The 18,837-nt window shown below is 40.2% G+C and overlaps 1 protein-coding gene across 2 annotated transcripts in view; it reads left to right on the forward strand.

Annotated features, from left to right (window-relative positions):
• The window catches only part of OPHN1 (oligophrenin 1), a 286,883-nt gene that overhangs the window by 133,634 nt on the left and 134,412 nt on the right, over nucleotides 1-18,837 (forward strand). For both annotated transcript variants that reach the window (XM_019648067.1, XM_019648068.1), the window contains exons 6-8: nucleotides 11,982-12,083; nucleotides 15,683-15,793; nucleotides 18,278-18,382. In XM_019648067.1, coding sequence (XP_019503612.1) covers nucleotides 11,982-12,083; nucleotides 15,683-15,793; nucleotides 18,278-18,382 — 318 coding nt within the window. The remainder of the gene's footprint in view (nucleotides 1-11,981; nucleotides 12,084-15,682; nucleotides 15,794-18,277; nucleotides 18,383-18,837) is intronic.

The following is an 18,837-nucleotide window of genomic DNA, read 5'->3' on the forward strand; positions in this document are numbered from 1 at the left end:
CAACTGTGCAAGGTCACTTGCTATTGTCATCTCTGTCTGACACAAGGAGAAGAGTGATGGGGCAGGACTCCTTGGGACAGAGTCGGAAAGCCAGTGACCCTGCATGTCTTGGCTGTCTGGGAGACGCCAAGCTGTGCCATCTCCTTTTTCCTAATTTATCCTGACCTTTAAAATGGTACTTTGTAAACTATAGAAAGTTCAAATCACTATGGCATACACCTGAAACTATTATAATATTGTATGTCAACTATAATTAGAGCTTCACATTCCAGAAAAAAAAATTGCACTGAATCTGAATTTTCCTGGCAGTGTTGAGGGTGAATCTTCTATCATGGTTTTGAATTTTCCAATTTGTTATGTGCATCATTTTTCCCCTGAACCCCCCAGTGAGAAATTCTTAAGTGTATGCTGGTGTCCTTATAAAGAGGGTCTGAGTGTGTTGGGAGATGGCAGAGTCCTATGTCCTGTGGGCAGAAGCATCATCCCCTCATAGAGAGTAACACACTTTCCACACACAGCTCACAGCTCTGCATGTGCCGCACACTGGAATCTGCAGCAACTGGTATAAGTAGGTGGAGGACGTTATCTAAGCTCATATCCCCTTCCAAGTGGGAGGAGGAGAAGGACCACAGCTGTCAGTTCCACAGCTGGTCCTGCCGGCACAAGTGATCCTGGCTTCCACTGGGCAGAGAAGGCGCCTCCCTGGCACATACGGGGGGAATTTGCTGAATCAGACCAATGTTTTAACCCTCGGCAATATGTTAACTTCCTGCAACTAGGACAGAAGGTGCTGGCTGCTTGAATATGGTGTTCTCCAGCCATTTTGTGGTCCACAAGGGGCTCCCGCCCACCTGCTCATCTGCTGCAGGTCCCCATGGTGGGAGAATGCAAAGCCCATCACACTCAGACTTTTGGGTGGACAGTTACGCTGCCTCAGTGTTCACTTCAATCCACTCAACTAAAACACAAGAAGAAAAAATTCCAAAAGACAGGTATATGAACCAGCAATCTCCATAAGCAATTTGTTATTTGTTCACACCAACTCTTTATCTGTAGAAGGACATAGCTAACACAGTAGCTAATGTCAGCATTTCTTTTTACACCTCTAAGTAATATTGGGCTTTTGGGGGGTACATCTCTGGTCCTTGCTGGTCTATAAGGGTCTTGAAGACTCATTTCCCCTTCAAGATTCCCCTCAGAGCTGAGCCCAGGCCTGGTACAAGCTCACTTGCTATACGAAGTGTGGTCAAAACATACAGTGAATGCTGCTGCTGAGCACCATCCAATGGAAGAGCAGGGATCTTCAATACGGGAAGCAGCATGTGGAACCTTAGTAACAGTGTGTGACAAGTTTCAGCTTGTTTGGTGCAGTCAGTCAGGTGTGAGCTACGGTTGAGAGAAGGTGTGTTTAAAGTGTGCCGTAAATCATCCTCCATCACAACAACACTCCTTGTCACACATCACTTCTGGTACGGCAATTTCTGTCAAATAACAACATTATGGTGTGTCCTCACCCACCTTATTCACCAGATCTGGCACTGTGCGACTTCTGGCTCTTCCCCAAAGTCAAAATGATTCAGGACATCGAGGCAGCCACCACAGCACAACTAAATACACTCACAAAAGAGGACTTCCAGAACTGCTTCAGAAAGTGGCAAGAATGATGGGTTAAGTGTTCTAAGGGAGGGCGAGTATTTTCAGGGGATTCATGGCAATGTGTCTTTTACTGTAATATTTTTTAAATTATAAACATTCACCGTATTTTTTTATCATACCTCGTATATATCGCCAGCACATATAAAATAATCTTATGACTGAAATACTGAAATAATGCTTAAGAAGCAAAACTGGAGAGGAAAATTGTTTGCCTGTGGCCTTAGTGCTTATGTTGATTTGTTCTCCTTATAATGTTCTTCTATAGCAATTCTAGTTCATGTAAATGGTATTATAGCATATTTATATTAAAAATGATGCAATGCCAATATTCCCAGCTATTGAATATACTGAAATGACTAAACTGTGAATATAACGCATATAATCCTATTCATAGCAAGTGCTCCTTTCGTCCTTCCATTCGCCTGTCTCCTTTGCCCTCTCCCATTCTCTTTCTCTCTTGCACGTCACATTTACTGACTACCTGCCTTATCCCAGGCCCTCCGGTACTTATACTTGGCAGTGCAGAGATAAATAAGACACAGTTCCTACCCTCAAGGAACTCCCAGTCTAGACAAGAAAATGGACAATTATAGCACACTGGGGTCAGTCCCGTCATTATGTGCGTAGTGCTGACAGCACACACACACACACACACACACACACACACACACACACACACACACACACACACAAATACACAAATCTCAAATGCTGACTGGGATAGGAGGCATGCAGCAAGACTAGGGAAGACGCCGTGGAGAATATGATAGAGGAACGAATGCTGAAGGATCAATTGGAGTGGGCCAGTGAAGTGGAGTGTGAGGGAAGAACGTGCTGGGTGGAAGGCACAGCTTGTGCAGACAGAAGGTTGTCAAGGAATACATCAGCCATCTCCAGAAGGATCCGGTATATCGTCTCAAGGTGAGTAAACTTGCAATAAATATACTGAAGGCTTTTAAGCAGGGGAATAGAGTAGACCTTAGGTAGTCTGCTCCATTTCTTGCTGGTTGTATGGCCTTTTAATCTCCTGAAGTTTGGTTTCTTAATTTGTAAGACAATAATCATGTTTATCATAAGGTAATTGATGATTACATGGGGGTCACATGCCCAGAGTACGCATACTGTATGAGAGCTACTCAGAAATCATTTTCTTCTCTTTGTGCTCATCTTGGATTTCTTGCTTTAAGTGGTAGTTTAACAAGTATATAATGAGCACCTATTGTGTAACAGTTCCAATGCTAGCCCTAGGGATAGAGTTGACTAAGACACAGTCCTTGGCTTCAGGGAGCTCAAAGGTGTGTACCTAGCGATAATAATCACAGGACTGTGGTTTCTTGCCTCCTTTAAGCCATTAGGCAACCATCAACCCACTCATTCTCTAACCCGCTGTCAACTTTCCCCTGTCCCTCTCCTTGTTTACCTTCTTCCCTTCCATCGCAGGCACCATCTTGGTGGTTCTCCTCCCCATTCTCTCTGCACTTGTGCTTTCTGTCTGGTCCGCTTCAATTATCTTTCTTTTTATTATTTCCCCTCCATATAGAAACATACTTAAGTCTCTCTTTTAGTGAAAACAGAGCTCGATCCTTACCTTTGAGGTTTGCAGAGACCACAGCATAACAGTGGTGGTCCGACTAGTGGTAGTCAGAGCATTGTAGCAACAGGAACCGAGGAGTCAGCATTATTTAAAATTGGAGATAGGTTGCCTCTGGATGGTCTGTTAGCAGGGAACAAGGTGCCTGGTTCAGTGATGGGAAGGTGGGAGTGATAGGAGTGATCAGTAGTGTCCACAATCAAATAGGATCCTGTTCTAGGGAACCTGATTACCAGTGGAGGGACTCAGACCTAGGAAGTTAGTCTGGGACTCAACTGAGACGCAAGGTAGGAACTGGGTATTATCAACTACGTTCAAATCCTGATGTCTTAAATGGGACACAAAGTCAAAGTCAGGGTAGTAGCCACATTGACATGGTGGGAAGTCCAGTGTATGGGGCCACAGTTCTCAATGCATCATGCCCCATGGTGGGCTTATTCTCAGCTACTGGATGGAGCCAGGTTACACCTGTGATATGAGCATATCAAGTAGTCTCCACTCTTGGGAGGAGAAGGAAGCAGCCAACTGAGGTCTCACAGTTTCAATAATGAGATGTTGGAGAAAGGGCATTCAAAATAGAGGAAATCACACTACCGAAAAAAAAGTACAGTATGAAAAGTGTGTCATATTTGGAGCACATAGAATACTCTGGTATGATTAGAATATAAATGACTCCTACAAGGAGTTTGGATATGAGACTGGAAAGTAGATTGGGGTGAAACAGAAGGGCCTTGAATACCAGACTAAAGAGTTTTCTTGGTACTGAATTAAGTCTACTACTTCTATCCCATATCTGGTATATTGAGATCTGGTTTAGTGGTGTGCTGTGTGTCTGTAAAGCATTACCTTGATTGTTTTGTCTTTGTGCAATATATGATAGTCTCTTCAGAAGATTGTCTATTTTCACTTTGGGAAATTGAGGCTTAGGAAATTAAGTTGTTTTTTATTTGTTTGTTTAAGGCAATATAAGTAGTAAATGGAACAGGCAGAATTTGAACCTGGTTCAGTGCCCTTTCCATAACCTTGTATAGTCGTGGGGTTAGAAGCAAGGACTTTAGTCACATCTGGGTTTGAATCTTGGCTCCTCCCCTTTTGGCTGAGCAACTGATACAAGTTCAGACTCATTTCTCTTCTGGGAAATGGGGGTAACAGTAGTAACACTCTGAGGCTTGTATGGGGATTAAGGAAGTAATGCATGCAAAATGCCTAACCTAACAACTAGCAGAGAATGCTCAGTAAATGGTAGCTGTTACTAGTATTGCATATAATTTAAATGAGAAAATGTGACTTGATTTGCAGAAGTTGCCCAGAATAGTAGACTAAAAGGAGTTGATGGGATGCACTTATTGGCAGGTAGTTCACATAAGTATTTCTAATTCAGCCCAGTCATTTGGTATTGTGGTCATATTTAGACAAGGTTTAATGCTGTTTCTACAGCTAAGGTTGCAAGTTGGCTTCATTGATTCATTCAACAAATATTTACTTGGTCCCACTACTTACCAGAGACTGTTCCACGTACAGTAACAAAACAGATGAAGTTTCTGCCCACGTGGACCTTATGTTACTGTGGAGTGGACATTCCTCCAGGTCAATACAAATAACTTATAATTTTTAATGGCATATGATGTTCTGTTACATAAATGAGTCATAATTTAGAAAACAGGCTATTTTTAGGTTTTTGTTTGATTTTGTATTATTAGAAATGCTATGACAAATGTCCTCATGATACATGAAATGGATGAAATAGATAAAACAGCAATTGTAGTGGAAATATTCATCATGTGCCCCCAGAAACTGATTGTAATGGAGAAAAAATAAGTGGCAGTACCAAGGTCTTAATAATACAATAAGTTGAGCTATTAGATACACATAGAATGCACAGGACACTGCATCTAAGAAACAGTATATATTATTTTGCATATACAGGGAGCACTTACAAAATAGAGGACAAATTAGGCTATGTAGGAAGCCTAAGGAATTCCAAATAATCACCTTCATATAGACTGTGTTCTCCAAACATAAGAAAATAAAATTAAAAATTAATGATAAATATGAAAACATCCTAAGTTTGGGAACTAACATAATGTTAAAATTTTTTGAGTTAATAAAAGAAATACATTTTAGAATGTAATGATAATGAAGTCAACTATATCTCCCCATTTGCAGCACACCCTTCAGCAATACATAGAACAGAATAGAGAGCTCAGTGACAAACTCACATAGGAATTTAAAATTATTTTTTATTGTGAAATACACATTTTTTAAAATTAGTTTCAGCTGTACAACACAGTGCAATAGTTATACTTTTTACCCCTCGAAGTGACAACCTCCCTCCCCCAATCCACCGCCCCACTTCCCCCCAATATCATACATATCTATTACAATTCCCTTGACTCCACTCCCACACTATACTCCACGTCCCATGACTATATGTGTGTATACACTTATAGTTGACATACAGTATTATACAACATTCATATAGGAATTTAATATGAAATAAATTTGGCACTTCAAATTACCAGGGATACAAAAATTGTTTCATAGGTGGTTTTGGGAAACTGGATCACTATATAAAGATATATAAAACTGGATTCCTTCCTATTAGCACAAAGAGAGGTGGATTCCAGGTGGATTAAAGGTCTAGAAATGAAAGCTAACACTTTCTTTCAAAGTTGTCTTACGTCCTGTTTCCTCCTTCCCACGTGATCATCTAAGTGAAGTTCAAGTGAAGTTCAAGTTAAAGAAAGCCTTGGGAAGAAAGCCTTCCCAGGGCTTCTTGTTTCACTTTAAAAGACTACAGAGCATTTTATCCAGCATTTTTGTTTTTTTTTTTTAGTCCAGACTTGGTGTATCTTATCCACCATACATTCAGAAATGGAAATCTCGCCATATTGTTTCATTTTCAACCTAAGGGGAAAATGCTTTGAAGTTAGAGAAAAGAGTCCTGAGTATATGCTGTAACTTTATTTTCTTGACCATTCCTGCCTTGTGGGATTTAAGAATTGCTGCTAGGGAGAATTCAGTCATTATTATCATTTTATTGTGGGAGATATGTAGTGTTCATCATTTAGAACACATATGAGGAGGATTTACAGAATATTCCAATTACACACATTTTTAAGAAACTTTTAAATTGAGTGATAGACCGAGTACTCTTGCCAGAGAAAATTTGAATGGCAGATTGAATTTGCCAGTCAGAAGAGAATCTGCTCATCTCGTTCAGAGGCTCTTTGCTGAAGGATAGATAGCCTTTGGCTAGTCTGCCAGTTGTTATATCTGTGATCTGCCATAAAGTTAATGACTTTATTTCCAGGACATATTTTGGTAATAGGTAGTCAATTTTAGATGGGGACCCCGTTACTTACTAATTTATGAGAAGGAAGAGATATTTTCCATAATATCAGAATTCTTATATTTGTTTGGATCACGTAGAATACTTCTTGCCGAGTAGCACAACACTGTAGGGCTACAAAGAAGTAGACTGGTTAAGAATGCAGAATAAGCTGAGGGCAAGGAAGCCAAGTTAGAAACATGGCCACTGCATCCCCCAACTCGGGTAAAGCATATTTCATGCTCAGATATGTGATCTCCATTGTCACTTGCAGAAAGGTGTAGAGGGAAAACCACAAATTAAAATTTTAAAACGTAGTTAAAGACTGACTTGAGACATCATGACATTCAAAGAAGAGCTACAAATCAAACATTTTAAAATCTGATATTCTTCATGAGTTTAGAGTTTGGTCTTGGGACGAGGTTTCTTTCTAGGCCCTGATTGCCTTGACCCAAACGCTACTCTGAAGTCATTTGAATGTTCAGGGTCACTTGCTTGTTACTTACGGGAAATTTGTTAACATATCTGAGCCTCAGTTGTCTCATTTACAAAGTGGAAATGATAAAAACTTGTCTCACACTCGGAAGAGAAGGTCTCCGAAATGTTTAACAGCGGTCACCTCTATGCAGTGGGATTCTAAAGGGGCAAGTCTTTCACTTTTTACACTTTGTACTCTTCTGAGTTGTTTGAACTTATTTTATTTCTAACATGCCTTACTTTCATAATTTTTAAGATTAAAAATAAGGTAAGAAAATATCATAACCAATTTGCAGGTAAAAATGATAGGTCGATTATGGGAATCGAATTATACTCTTTCAGGACATCTAACTGAAACTATCCTATGGCGATTTTTACAAATAAAAATGATAAAGACCCAGAAGAATAGAATGAATAGAAGAAGAAACAATAACCACAAAATTTTGTAAACTGGAATGCAAATGGATGAGTGGCATCTGATTGATGAGACCCAGGAAAGCCACATCTAAGCTGGCGGTGGAGAAAGACAAGGACAATCCTGATAGTGGAGAATCCTCAAATCTCAAGAATTGGCAGCAACAGAAACCTCTGGGAATGAGAGTAGATGTAGGACTAAGAAAAAGATTTAAATATACAAATTACCCTCAAATTGGATCAGTCAAATGAAGCCCAAATTTGACAATTGCCATATATGCAATTGGAACTTTCATTTAGCTTTCTAGTCCTCCACTCTTCAGTAGTCAAGGGAAGTCCCCCCACAGTCAAGCAAATCCCTAAACATTAAAGACATCGAAACAAACAGATCAAAGGCACATAGAAGGAAATAGAGGGAGAGATATTCGAAACACATAACTTGAATATTTTCAGATAGATGAGAAGAGGCTGCATCTGTGACACAACACCATGCTTCTAAAAGAGAACAAAGAAGAACTCTTGGAATTTAAAAAAATATGATATCAGAAATGAAAATCTCAGTAGAATGTTTGGAAGATAAAATTAAGAAAATATTTTAAAAGTTCAAAAAGGGAAAGAGATGGAAGATAGAAAATCGAAAAGTCCAGTATAAGAGGTCCAGTGAAAGGAATTTCATAAAGATAAAATAGTGGGGGAGAAGTTATACATGAAAGAACTGAAAGGATTTCTCCAGAACTGAAATGTCTGAGTTTGAAGACTGAGAGGGTCTTCTGAGTACCCACCAAGATAGATGGAGATAGACTGTTACCTAAGGACATCATCAGGAAATTTCAGAATCTCTGGAGCTAAAACAGGACCCTGCAAATCTAGCATTCTATATCGAGTCAAAGTAGTAAGAGAATAAAGAAAGAAATTTTTAGATATGCAAGTTCTCAAAAACTGAAATATATACCCTGTTTCAGGAAGCTACAGGTAAATGGGCTTCCTCATGATAAGGGAGCTAAGCAAGAACAATGAAAGCAGGGGGTCTTGGGGAAGAGAATGCCAACATAGAAAAGGGGCAGGATTCCCTAGGATGCAAGTGGAAGGAGATCTGCAAAGGACAACTGGGCAGTATGCATAGAAGGCAACAAGTCCAGATTAGAGCTTCCAGAAGTTTCCAGGTGATGCTACTTTAAAATGAAGTGATATGAGTGAACATATTGAGAGGAGATTTAGAGAACTAGAGGAGAGGAGAGTTAGAGATTTAGTGCTAAGTGCATTGAAAATTAGCAACCAAGCAAAGCAAAACAAAAAAGGCAATTAGTAACTTCAGGGAATATAAAAAGTTGTACTGGAAGGTAATGTTAATCATGTTGTGTTATGTGTCTCACCTATAAATAGTATTTAGATAATCATAATGTAAATACTGAATATGAATTACCTTAAAATTACAATAAAAGTACATTGGGAGCCTGAGGAAGTGTTTGGGTAGGGGAACAAACGTGGTGATGGTGGTGGTGATGGGGCAGGGAGATGAAAGACCTAAACCCTCATCTTTATTGAGAAGTTCATAGATGATGCCCAAAATTTAAATATTAACACTAATATGAATTTATTGTGAGATATTAGAAATATGGAAATAAATACTAGAATCATCGGCTTAAAGAGATGGAAGTGGTTGCTTCTGTGGGAGGGGAACTAGGGGGAGTGGGACTGGGGATTGCCACTTGTCTTAACCTACTACATGGAACTATAATAGATGATTATTTGAGAAAGAAAAACTTTAATCAGAATTCTGAAGCTTGAATGCTTCTTAAGTGATCATTTGGGTATTATGAGTATAATGCTGCAGTCAAGTTCCCAGGCTGTTTCCTCTCTTCAGTCTCTGATTCTGAATAAATTTCTATTAAATAAGAACAATTTAAAAAGTTAAGCCTAGCACTCAGAATTGATAGGAATATTTTCAGTGAAATAATGTATATCAAAGCTCGTCACATCTTGCTTGGCAAATGTGTGTTCGCAACAAATAGCAGTCCTTCCCTTAGCCATCAGTCCAGCAACAGCCTTTTGTCCTGAGGATGGAAAGTGACTTGATTAGAACTTCTGCTACACTTGGCATCTGTAGACAAATCAGCCCTGACATCTAAGTTCTTCTTTTTAACCTATGTTGGAATGGCTAAAAAATATATAGGCTGATGTCACTGGTGATTGATTTTAGTGGAATCAAATGTGTAGACTCCAGAAGAAATAGAAAATCTGAATAGATGGATAACAAAGCCATTGTCTTAGTAATCAGAAAACTTCCTGAGAAGAAAAGCCCAGGACCAGCTGGCCCCACTGGTGAATTCTACAAAAGGTTTAAAGAATTAACACTTATTCTTCACAAACTCTTCCAAAAATAGAAGAGGTAAGTGTTGGTGAGGATGTCGAGAAATTGGAACTCTCATCCATTGCTGTTGGGAAGGTAAAATGATACACTTCCTTTGGAAAACAGTTTGGCAGGTCCTTAAAAGTTAAACATAGAGTTGCCATCTGACCCAGCAATTTTGCTCCTAAGTATATACCCATAAGAATTGCAAATGTGACCACAGAAAACCTTGTACGTGAATGTTTATATCAGCATTATTCAAAACACGCCCCCACCAATGGAAAGAACCCAAATATCCATCAACCGATAAATCCATAAAGAAAGAGTGGTACATCCAGACAGTGAATACTGTTCAGCCATAAAAAAAACCAAAGTACTGATACCCGCTATAACATAGATGAACCTTGAAAGCGTGCTAAGTGTAAGAAGACATTCACAAAAGGCCACAGATTGGATGATTCCAGTTATATGAAATGTCTAAAACAGACAAATCCATAGAGGCAAAAAATCAATTATAGTTTTTTAAGGGAGGACTGGGAGAATGGCTGCTAATAGGCATGGGGTTTCTTTTTGGGGTGATTGATATATTTTGGAATCAGATAGCAGTGATGACTGCAAAACTTTGTGAATATATGAAAAACTCCTGAATTGTCCACTTTAAGAGGGTGAATTTTATGATATGTGTCTCATATCTCATAGTTTTTACTTAAGCAATGTAGGTGGAGGAAAAGTGACCCACAGAACCGTGTCTGTTCCTGGAGAAGTCACCGACGTTCTCTGGCTCCCGTGCTTTCTTCAGTTACTATTTTAAACAGGTTCCGCCACTGAAAGGACAGTTTGCCCTCCCTATCTTTTGTGGGAAAATCTCTGTGTCCTGTGTTTTGGTATATGAGTTGGGGATGGGGCCATAGACCTACTCGCTTTTTATTCACAAGATGCCATGATTATTTACAAGCCTCCTGAGTGTAGCTCCTCCCATGATCATCTGGGCTGTATTGGACTGCGTGGAATGAATCAGATAGACCTGTACATGATGGGACCTTGGACAAGTTAGTTCACCTTTTTTGAACCTTAATTTCCTTTATAAGCTCTACTGCTCGGCATTGTGAAGACTAAACGGGAGAATGGCTTTTAAATGTCCAGCATGCTACCTGCCCTGATGTGGGCTTCAATTAATGTTAGTTTCCTCTTTCCATCTTTCCCTCTGGTAAAAGCACATTCCTTCCAGGTGAGAGGTCACTCAGCTCTGTCCTGGCTTCCTACCTAGCAACAGATGGCCTCTAGAAATAAAGCATGGGTTAAGTATTTGTTTTAATCTGTGACCCTGCTGTGCCTCTTCTAGTACCTAGCACACTGTAGGTGCTCAGCAAGTTTGGATTCCCTTTCAACATGGATTTCCCAGCACGCTGCTGACCAGATTGCGGAGTGTCAGCATTAGTCGGTGACAAAGCAGCATGCTTAGTGTTCCTTTGTAGGCTGTGCGACTTCCAGTTGTGCTGAGAGGCAGGGAACTTAATTAAATTTCATACTTGAGAGTGATGGCTGAGTCCCGCATCCTCCCTAAAGCTTTTCAACCCTTGCTTTCCAGCTAACCTTGCAGGAGTTTTTCCTCATCTCTAGCATCATCTTGTAATATGCAATAGTAAATGCTTAAAAAATACCAAAGAACTCACTATTCACAGAGGCAGTCCCAGGTTCCTATTGCCTTAGACATGTTTTACTTATTAGTAGGCTGTCTGAATGCACTGAAGATTAATCTTTTAAAGGCATATATTTAGTTCACTACTGTGTTCCTTCTTCCTCCTTTAAAAAAAATTGAACGAGTAGTTAATGACTGTGGAAAATATTGGGGAGAAGAAACGGCACCCAGCATTCAGGCCCATTTGAAGGGTCATCCTCTGAGCAGTAGCTCCCAGAGCTTCTGACTGTACCAGTGGGCACTGCGCTATGTGGAGGTGGAATGATTCAAGGTTATGTTTGAGGAAGTCGTAACTTTGAGACAAATGCAAAAGAAAATACTCTCTTATGTTTTTTTGTTTTTTTTCTTTCCGGGAAATAGATTGGCCACATGAAACAAAACACCGCGTCTTTCATTCTCAGCTCTGAGCAAAGCAAATTAAAACTATAGACATCTTATTTTGTGCCTTCTCTCCCATGTCTAGGAACGGAAAAAGAAATTTGAAAAGGATGGTGAGAGGTTTTATTCTTTGCTGGATCGGCATTTACATCTGTCCTCCAAAAAGAAAGAATCTCAGTTACAAGAGGTATGTTCAGACAGCCTGTCCCCACCTTCCATTGCCAGCTATACCTTGGTAGCAATGGCGGTTTCCTATTGCAAGGCTGTGCTCATACCCTGCCTCAGCCGGGAACCATGTATGATAGTAGTGCTTGCAGTTAAAACCATGACCTTGGACGCAGGAGCCGTGAGCTCTCAAACCAGCTGCTCCACTAATTCACGGTGTGACTTTGGATAGGGTATTCCTTCCTTGGTCTGAGTTCTGCTGTCTGTACTCAGTGATCTCCAGACTCCTTTCAGGCCTGTTTCTGACTCCAGATTCGACATGAGGATAGAGTTAAGCTAGTGTTTTTGGTAGATGAGGAACAGATCTCCCACTTTTTTCCTCTGAGGTATTCCCAATATTAGCTATTTTTTTTCTTGGTCCTGCACTGGGACTACAGCTTACATGGAATTGCATTGAGTTCAGTTCCAAGAAGCCACTATCCGGTGAGTGCCTGTCATGTGCCAGGCCCTATGCTGGCATGACTATAAAGATGCCCTCCTGCATCTGTGTTCATCAGGGATATCGGCCTCTACTTTTCTTTTTTTGTAATGTCTTTTATCTGGCTTTAGAATCAGGGTAATGCTGGCCTCATAAAATGAGCCTGGGAGCCTTCTTCCTCTTGGATTTTTTTTGGAATGGTTTTTTTGGAATGGATGTGTAGGTGTTAATTCTTTGAATGTTTGGTAAAATTCACCTGTGAAGCCATCTGGACCAGGACTTTTGTTTATTGGGAGGTTTTTGATCACTGATTCGATTTCGTTAGCAGTTGTCGATCTGTTCCGATTTTCTGTTTATTTTTGACTCAATCTTGAAAGATTGTATGTTTCTAGGAATTGGTCCATTTCTTCCAGGTTGTCCAATTTGTGGCGTATAACTGTTCCTAATATTTTCTTATAATCCTTTGTATTTCTGTGGTGTGAGTTATCACTTCTCTGCTTTCGTTTCTGATTTTATTTATTCAGGCCCTCTCTCTCTTTTTCTTGACGAGCCTGGTTAAAGGTTTATTAATTTTGTTTATCATTTCAAAGCACCAGCTCTTGGTTTCATTGCTCTTTTCTATTGTTTTTTAAGATTCTATTTCATTTATTTCTGCTCTGGTCTTTATTATTGTCTTGCTTCTACTCACAGTGGGCTTTGTTTCTTCTGCTTTATTCTAGTTCCTTTATGTATAAGGTTAGATTGTTTGACATTTTTCTTGTTTCTTGAGGTAGGGCTGTATTGCTATGTATTTCCCATTTAGAACTGCTTTGGCTGTGTCCCATAGATTTTGGGTTGCTGTGTGTTCATTTTCATTTGTCTTAAGGTATATTTTGGTTACTTCCTTATGGGGTTTCCCTTGTATGTGGCTTGTTCTATTCTTGCTGCCTTTCTAATGGTCTCTTTATGCTTAACTTTTGGCATGCAATTACAGTCTGTCTTGGCGTGGGCCTCTTTGGGTTCATCTTGTTTGGAACTCTTTGTGCTTTTTGGATGTGGATGTCTGTTTCCTTCCCCAAACTAGGAAGGTTTTCTGCCATAATTTCTTCAAATATTCTTTCTGTCCCTTTCTCTCTTCTCTTTCTGGAGTCCCTATAATATGAATGTTAGGGTGCTTGATGATACCCTAGAGCTCTCTTATACTATCGTGATTTTTAAAAATTTATTTTCTCCTTTTGTTTGTGATTGGATGATTTCTACTATTTTGTCTTCCACACTGCTAATCCATTCTTCTGTATTAACTAAACTGCTGTCAATTCCTTCTCATGTATGCTTCACTTGAATTATTGTATACTTCATCTCTGATTGGTTCTGTATTACATTTTCTATCTTTCTTTGTTTAAGTATTATTTGAGTTCCTCTATTTTATTCTCAGGTTTATTGAGCATCCTGATGACGATTTCTTTGAATTCTTTGTATGGCAAATTACATATCTCCATTTTTTAGGGTTTTTCTGTGGAGTTTTTTCTTGTTCGTTCATTTGTGACATATTCTTCTGTTTCCCCATTTTGTTTGACTTGTATGTATTTGTTTCTTTGAATTGTACAGAATTGTTATCTCTCAGTCTTGAAAAAGTGGTATCTGCGTAGACTGTGTGTCGAATAGTTCGGCAGGCCTGTTGTAGTGGGGGTGGGCATTTGCAATGACTGTGTGTCACCTGGCCTGAAGGAGTGGGTTCCCCATGGGCCAGTCAGGTGTGTGTGTGTGCTTCCTTGTCTTTCTAATTTGAGTGGGCTTGCCTGGTGTAGAACGGGCTGCTCCATGTACCTGGCATGCCCTGTTGCTTTAATTATCGGTTATGAGAGCACTGTCTGGGTCGGGCTGCTCTGCATGATTGCTTGCTTATATATCCACCCTCTGCTAGCCCTGCCCTTTCTCCAGGTAGGGCAGCCTTGTGTGTGCACACAGCCATACTTTGCTAGCTCTGCACCCTCTCCAGACAGGGCAGCCCTGCGTGCATGCACAGCATCACCCCACTCACTCCGCAATGGGAAGCCCTGTGTGTGGGTACTGCAAAATTTTGCTGGCTCCGTGATTTCGTGGGGCAGAGCAGCCCTACGTGCCCAACTATCTCTGTACTTTCTCTGAACTGGGCAGTTCTGTGTGTGGGTACCGCAGCCATTTTCTAGGTTGTCACTCTCTCCAGGAAGGGCAACACTACATGAGCACACAGAGGCACCCCAATATCTCTGTGCTTCTCCTCTGGATAGGGTAGCCCTGCAGGCAGGTCCCATAATGCTTTGCTAGCTCCACGCTCTCTCCAGGTGGGTGAGCCCTGCTTGCATGCACAGCCCACTTGGAGAAGCAGCACCCTGCCAGACCCCCTGGATCAGTCTCTGGGCAGGGGCTCCCCCTGTGTGCACCCTTCAGGTCGCCATATAACCTGGGTGGAGCTTCCACTCACTATCCACATGTTGGGGAGCTATAAACATTGGTGCTTGCTGGTTCCTTGGGTCCTGGGTTGTTCCCTCGGCTCCTGGAGAGCTCTCATGAGCCCTCGTGGTATCTGAACCTTCCCTATGTGGTCTCTCTCCCTTGCTTTATTGTGCAGAAGCTGTTCAGTTAGATTACAGTTGTCTCTCAGGAGGAATTGCTATAAATACAGGTATACATAGGATGTGCTCTTAGGAGGGGGCAAGCTCAGTGTCTACCTATGCCACCATGTTGGACCTGTGAGAGAGTTCTTAAATAAAATCTGATGGTGGCTGTAGCAACAAGCTTCTGCTTCTGGGCATCTGCTCAGATATGCTCTGATTCTCCATATTCAACTGTCTATGCAATTTTCGGGGCATAGGTTTTCCCTCTGACTTCAACTCTCTGTTGAATCGAAGAGGAATTTTTGATTTTCACCTAGTTTAGCTTTTCTCTTGTGTGAGCATAGGCATGATAACTTTCAAGCTGCTTACTTGTAGGACCAGAAACCAGAAGTCTTGCATCACTCACTTTTTATCTCTTGGCTTCATGTCGTATCTGTAAAATAAAGGGATAAGATCACTAGTTGGTGACTGAATTCTCCTCTAGCGCTAGCATTTTGTTGAGTCCATAAGCACTGACTTGCATGAGTGACTATGCAGATTTGTGACATTTGACCCCTTCTTCTACAGGCAGACCTGCAGGTGGACAAGGAGAGGCACAATTTTTTCGAATCCTCCCTTGATTACGTTTATCAAATCCAGGAAGTTCAGGAGTCCAAGAAGTTCAATATTGTGGAGCCGGTAAGCTCTATCTGTTGATGAATAGTCTAAAAATATTCACCAAATGCCTGGTAAATGTGGGAAACTTTAATCATATAATTGGAATTGCAAAGAATGTGAAAGACAGTTGTAATAATGAATCTCAAGAAAGTAGACTCGCTGGCTTGTGTTGTTTTTGCACTTTCACTAACATTCTCTCTCTCTTCCTTCCCCCATTTTCTCTCTTTGGCTATGATTTTGCTTTCTTTTACTTTTCCTCCTCTCTCCTACTTTCACTCCGTCTATTTTCCCTTTTCCTTCCTCTCATGCTTTCATAAAGCCTTTGAAAATACCTAGCATATGCCAGGCACTGTGCTAGGAACTCAAGTCCCTTGCACGAGTGACTTCGCATTGTACCAATTTTACTTCTATTAAAATTTTTTCTACTTAAATCTCCTTAATTTATATAAATGATGACATGTTTTGATTCGACAACTATGTTGAATTTTAACAACTTTCTTTTTTATTAAAGAAAATATATTCTTATTACAGAAAAGCTAGAAAACAATTACAGGAAAAACAAGACAACAACAAATCCCCCCTACAGAGATAGTAACTGTTAATATTGTGGTATTTTCTTCACACATTCTCTGTTTAGCTATTATATTTCTCTGTCTACGTGTGGCCATGTACTTGTAGGTGTGGGTGTGTGTACACCTGTATGCATGTGTATATACACACGTGTATATGTTGCACACGAGCCCATATATCTGCACATGAGTATTTGTGCTGACATTTGTATATATCTGTTTATGTGTATGTGCGAAGGAGTATTTCTTCATCCAATAAACGTTCATTGTGCTTCTATTATGTGCCATGCACTGTGCTAAACACTGGGTATCCTATAGTGAATAAGACAGACTCATTTCTGTCTTTATGAGTACTACACTGTCACAGGGTAGACAGAAGGGAAGGAAGGATACATGTAAATAAAATAATTGTAAGTTGTGATAAGGGCTAAAACAAAGGACACAAGTGGGCAGCTGCTTTTGATTAGGTCATCAAGGAGTACGTTTGAAAATGTCATTTAAGATTGAAAGAAAGAGAATATGAGGCAATGCCAATAATGTGGAAGGAGCATTCCAGGCACAGAAAGACACATGTACACAGTCCTTAAATTAGGAAAGCATAGCGTGCTCAGGGAATGAAAATATTAGTGCCTTCAGGTACTGGTAACATAAAAGGAGAGTGGCAGCAAACAATGTCTGAAAGGAAGGCATAGGACCTGTAGACGTGGGAAGGGGTTTGGATTTTAGTCTAAGTGCAGTGGGAAACTGCTGGCAGTTGTTAAACAGGATATGACATGAGCTGATTTGTCGTGTGGAGAATGCTTGGAAGAGGCCCCCGCTGGCAGTGAGAAAACCAGTTAGGGGGCTACTGCACTGGTCTAGGCAAGAAAGGAGATTGGTTTTGGTTAGGGGAGTGGCCATGGAAATAGAAAGGAATGGCTGGGGGAGAGATATATTTTGGAAGCAAACCTGACAAGAATCACTGATGTGTTGGATTGAGGTGTGACTGAAAGAGAAACCAGGTATGATTCTTTACTTTGTAGCTTATTGACTGAGCGGGTGGTGTTGCCATTTCCCCAAGATGGGAAAGAAACAGGAAGATTATGTATACTACTGTGTGTGTACATACACACACGTGTGTATAGTACATACATATGTGTATGTGCATAATTTTATATGGTTTATATACATATATATACAGCTTGTGTTTGTATACATACACATATCTGTGTATATACTACATGTAGTGTGTGTGTATATTTATATGTGCTCACCTGTTTACTTTCTAAAAAGAATAGAGCAATTTTTACTACTTATACTTCACTATTGCCAGCATTGAGAGTTATTTTTTAAAAGTTTTGTATTTCATAGATGAAAAGAATATTTTCTTCAGTTTTTATTTCTGTATAGACGATTTTTAATGGGGTTAGCTATTTTGGACATTACAAAAGTACTTTATTGATGGTTTGTATGTCTTCTGCAACCCCTTGAAAACAGTTCTAATTCGAAATTGGGTTCAGGATCCTTAGATCTTTTAGCATTACGGTAGTCTTCATAAAGTTATAGATTCTGACTTCATACGTTTATCCATTTAGTTATCTATTCATTCAAGAAGTATTTATTGAGTACCAACTCTGTGCCAGTCCTGAGGGTTTACAGAGAAAAGACACAGTCTATCTTCATAATGTCCAAAATATGAATGGTTTTGTATGCTATCTGAAAAGGACTGGAATGAATATATCTGTTAGTCATTCTTATTTTCTGAAACTGAGTTCAGTGTAAATGTTTAACCTAATAAGAGGATAGCTGTATGTAGACGTGTTTGTGTTTGCATGACTGCGTTTAAGACTATCCTGGGTAAACAGTGTGCGGAGTTTCTTTTCTGTGCTTCTGTCTTCTATATTTGATCGATGTGAAGGTGCTGGTGATAAAGTTACTTTTACACGTTTTCCCTTAGGTCTTGGCTTTTCTTCATAGCCTCTTCATTTCAAACAGCTTGACGGTTGAGCTCACACAGGATTTCCTCCCGTACAAACAACAGCTCCAGCTCAGCTTGCAGAATGTAAGATTGCATGGGGGTTTTTCACCTGTCTCTACATTGCAATTGGATTTAAGCCTTGATCTTGGAATTGTAGGTTATTGCACCCCAGCCAATTTGTCAGGACACACTGGTGTGGGTCACAAATATTTCAGTGTACTGGACTATTCTTGCTCTTCCACTCTTGGGTCTTCCAACCCACCCTTTCACCCACTCACACCTGTCTGTCCAGTATTTAAGTGTTGCTAACTTGCTGCATCTCTCAGAGATCAGAACCCAGGTTTGGGCTTGTTTAAGCGCAGATCTTATGCTACTTCCCTACATGTCAGTCAAGACACTCTCATTGTGGGTTTTATTACCCTGAATGGCCATTTTCTCTTCTCTTCCTTTTCTCACTACTTACTACTAGAGTTAAATAAAGTATTTTTAAAGGTTTCCTCCACCCTCTCTCCCGTGCTGGTTCTTATAGATGGACATAA

Source organism: Hipposideros armiger, unplaced genomic scaffold, assembly GCF_001890085.2.
Source record: "Hipposideros armiger isolate ML-2016 unplaced genomic scaffold, ASM189008v1 scaffold_119, whole genome shotgun sequence".
Lineage (NCBI taxonomy): Eukaryota > Metazoa > Chordata > Mammalia > Chiroptera > Hipposideridae > Hipposideros > Hipposideros armiger.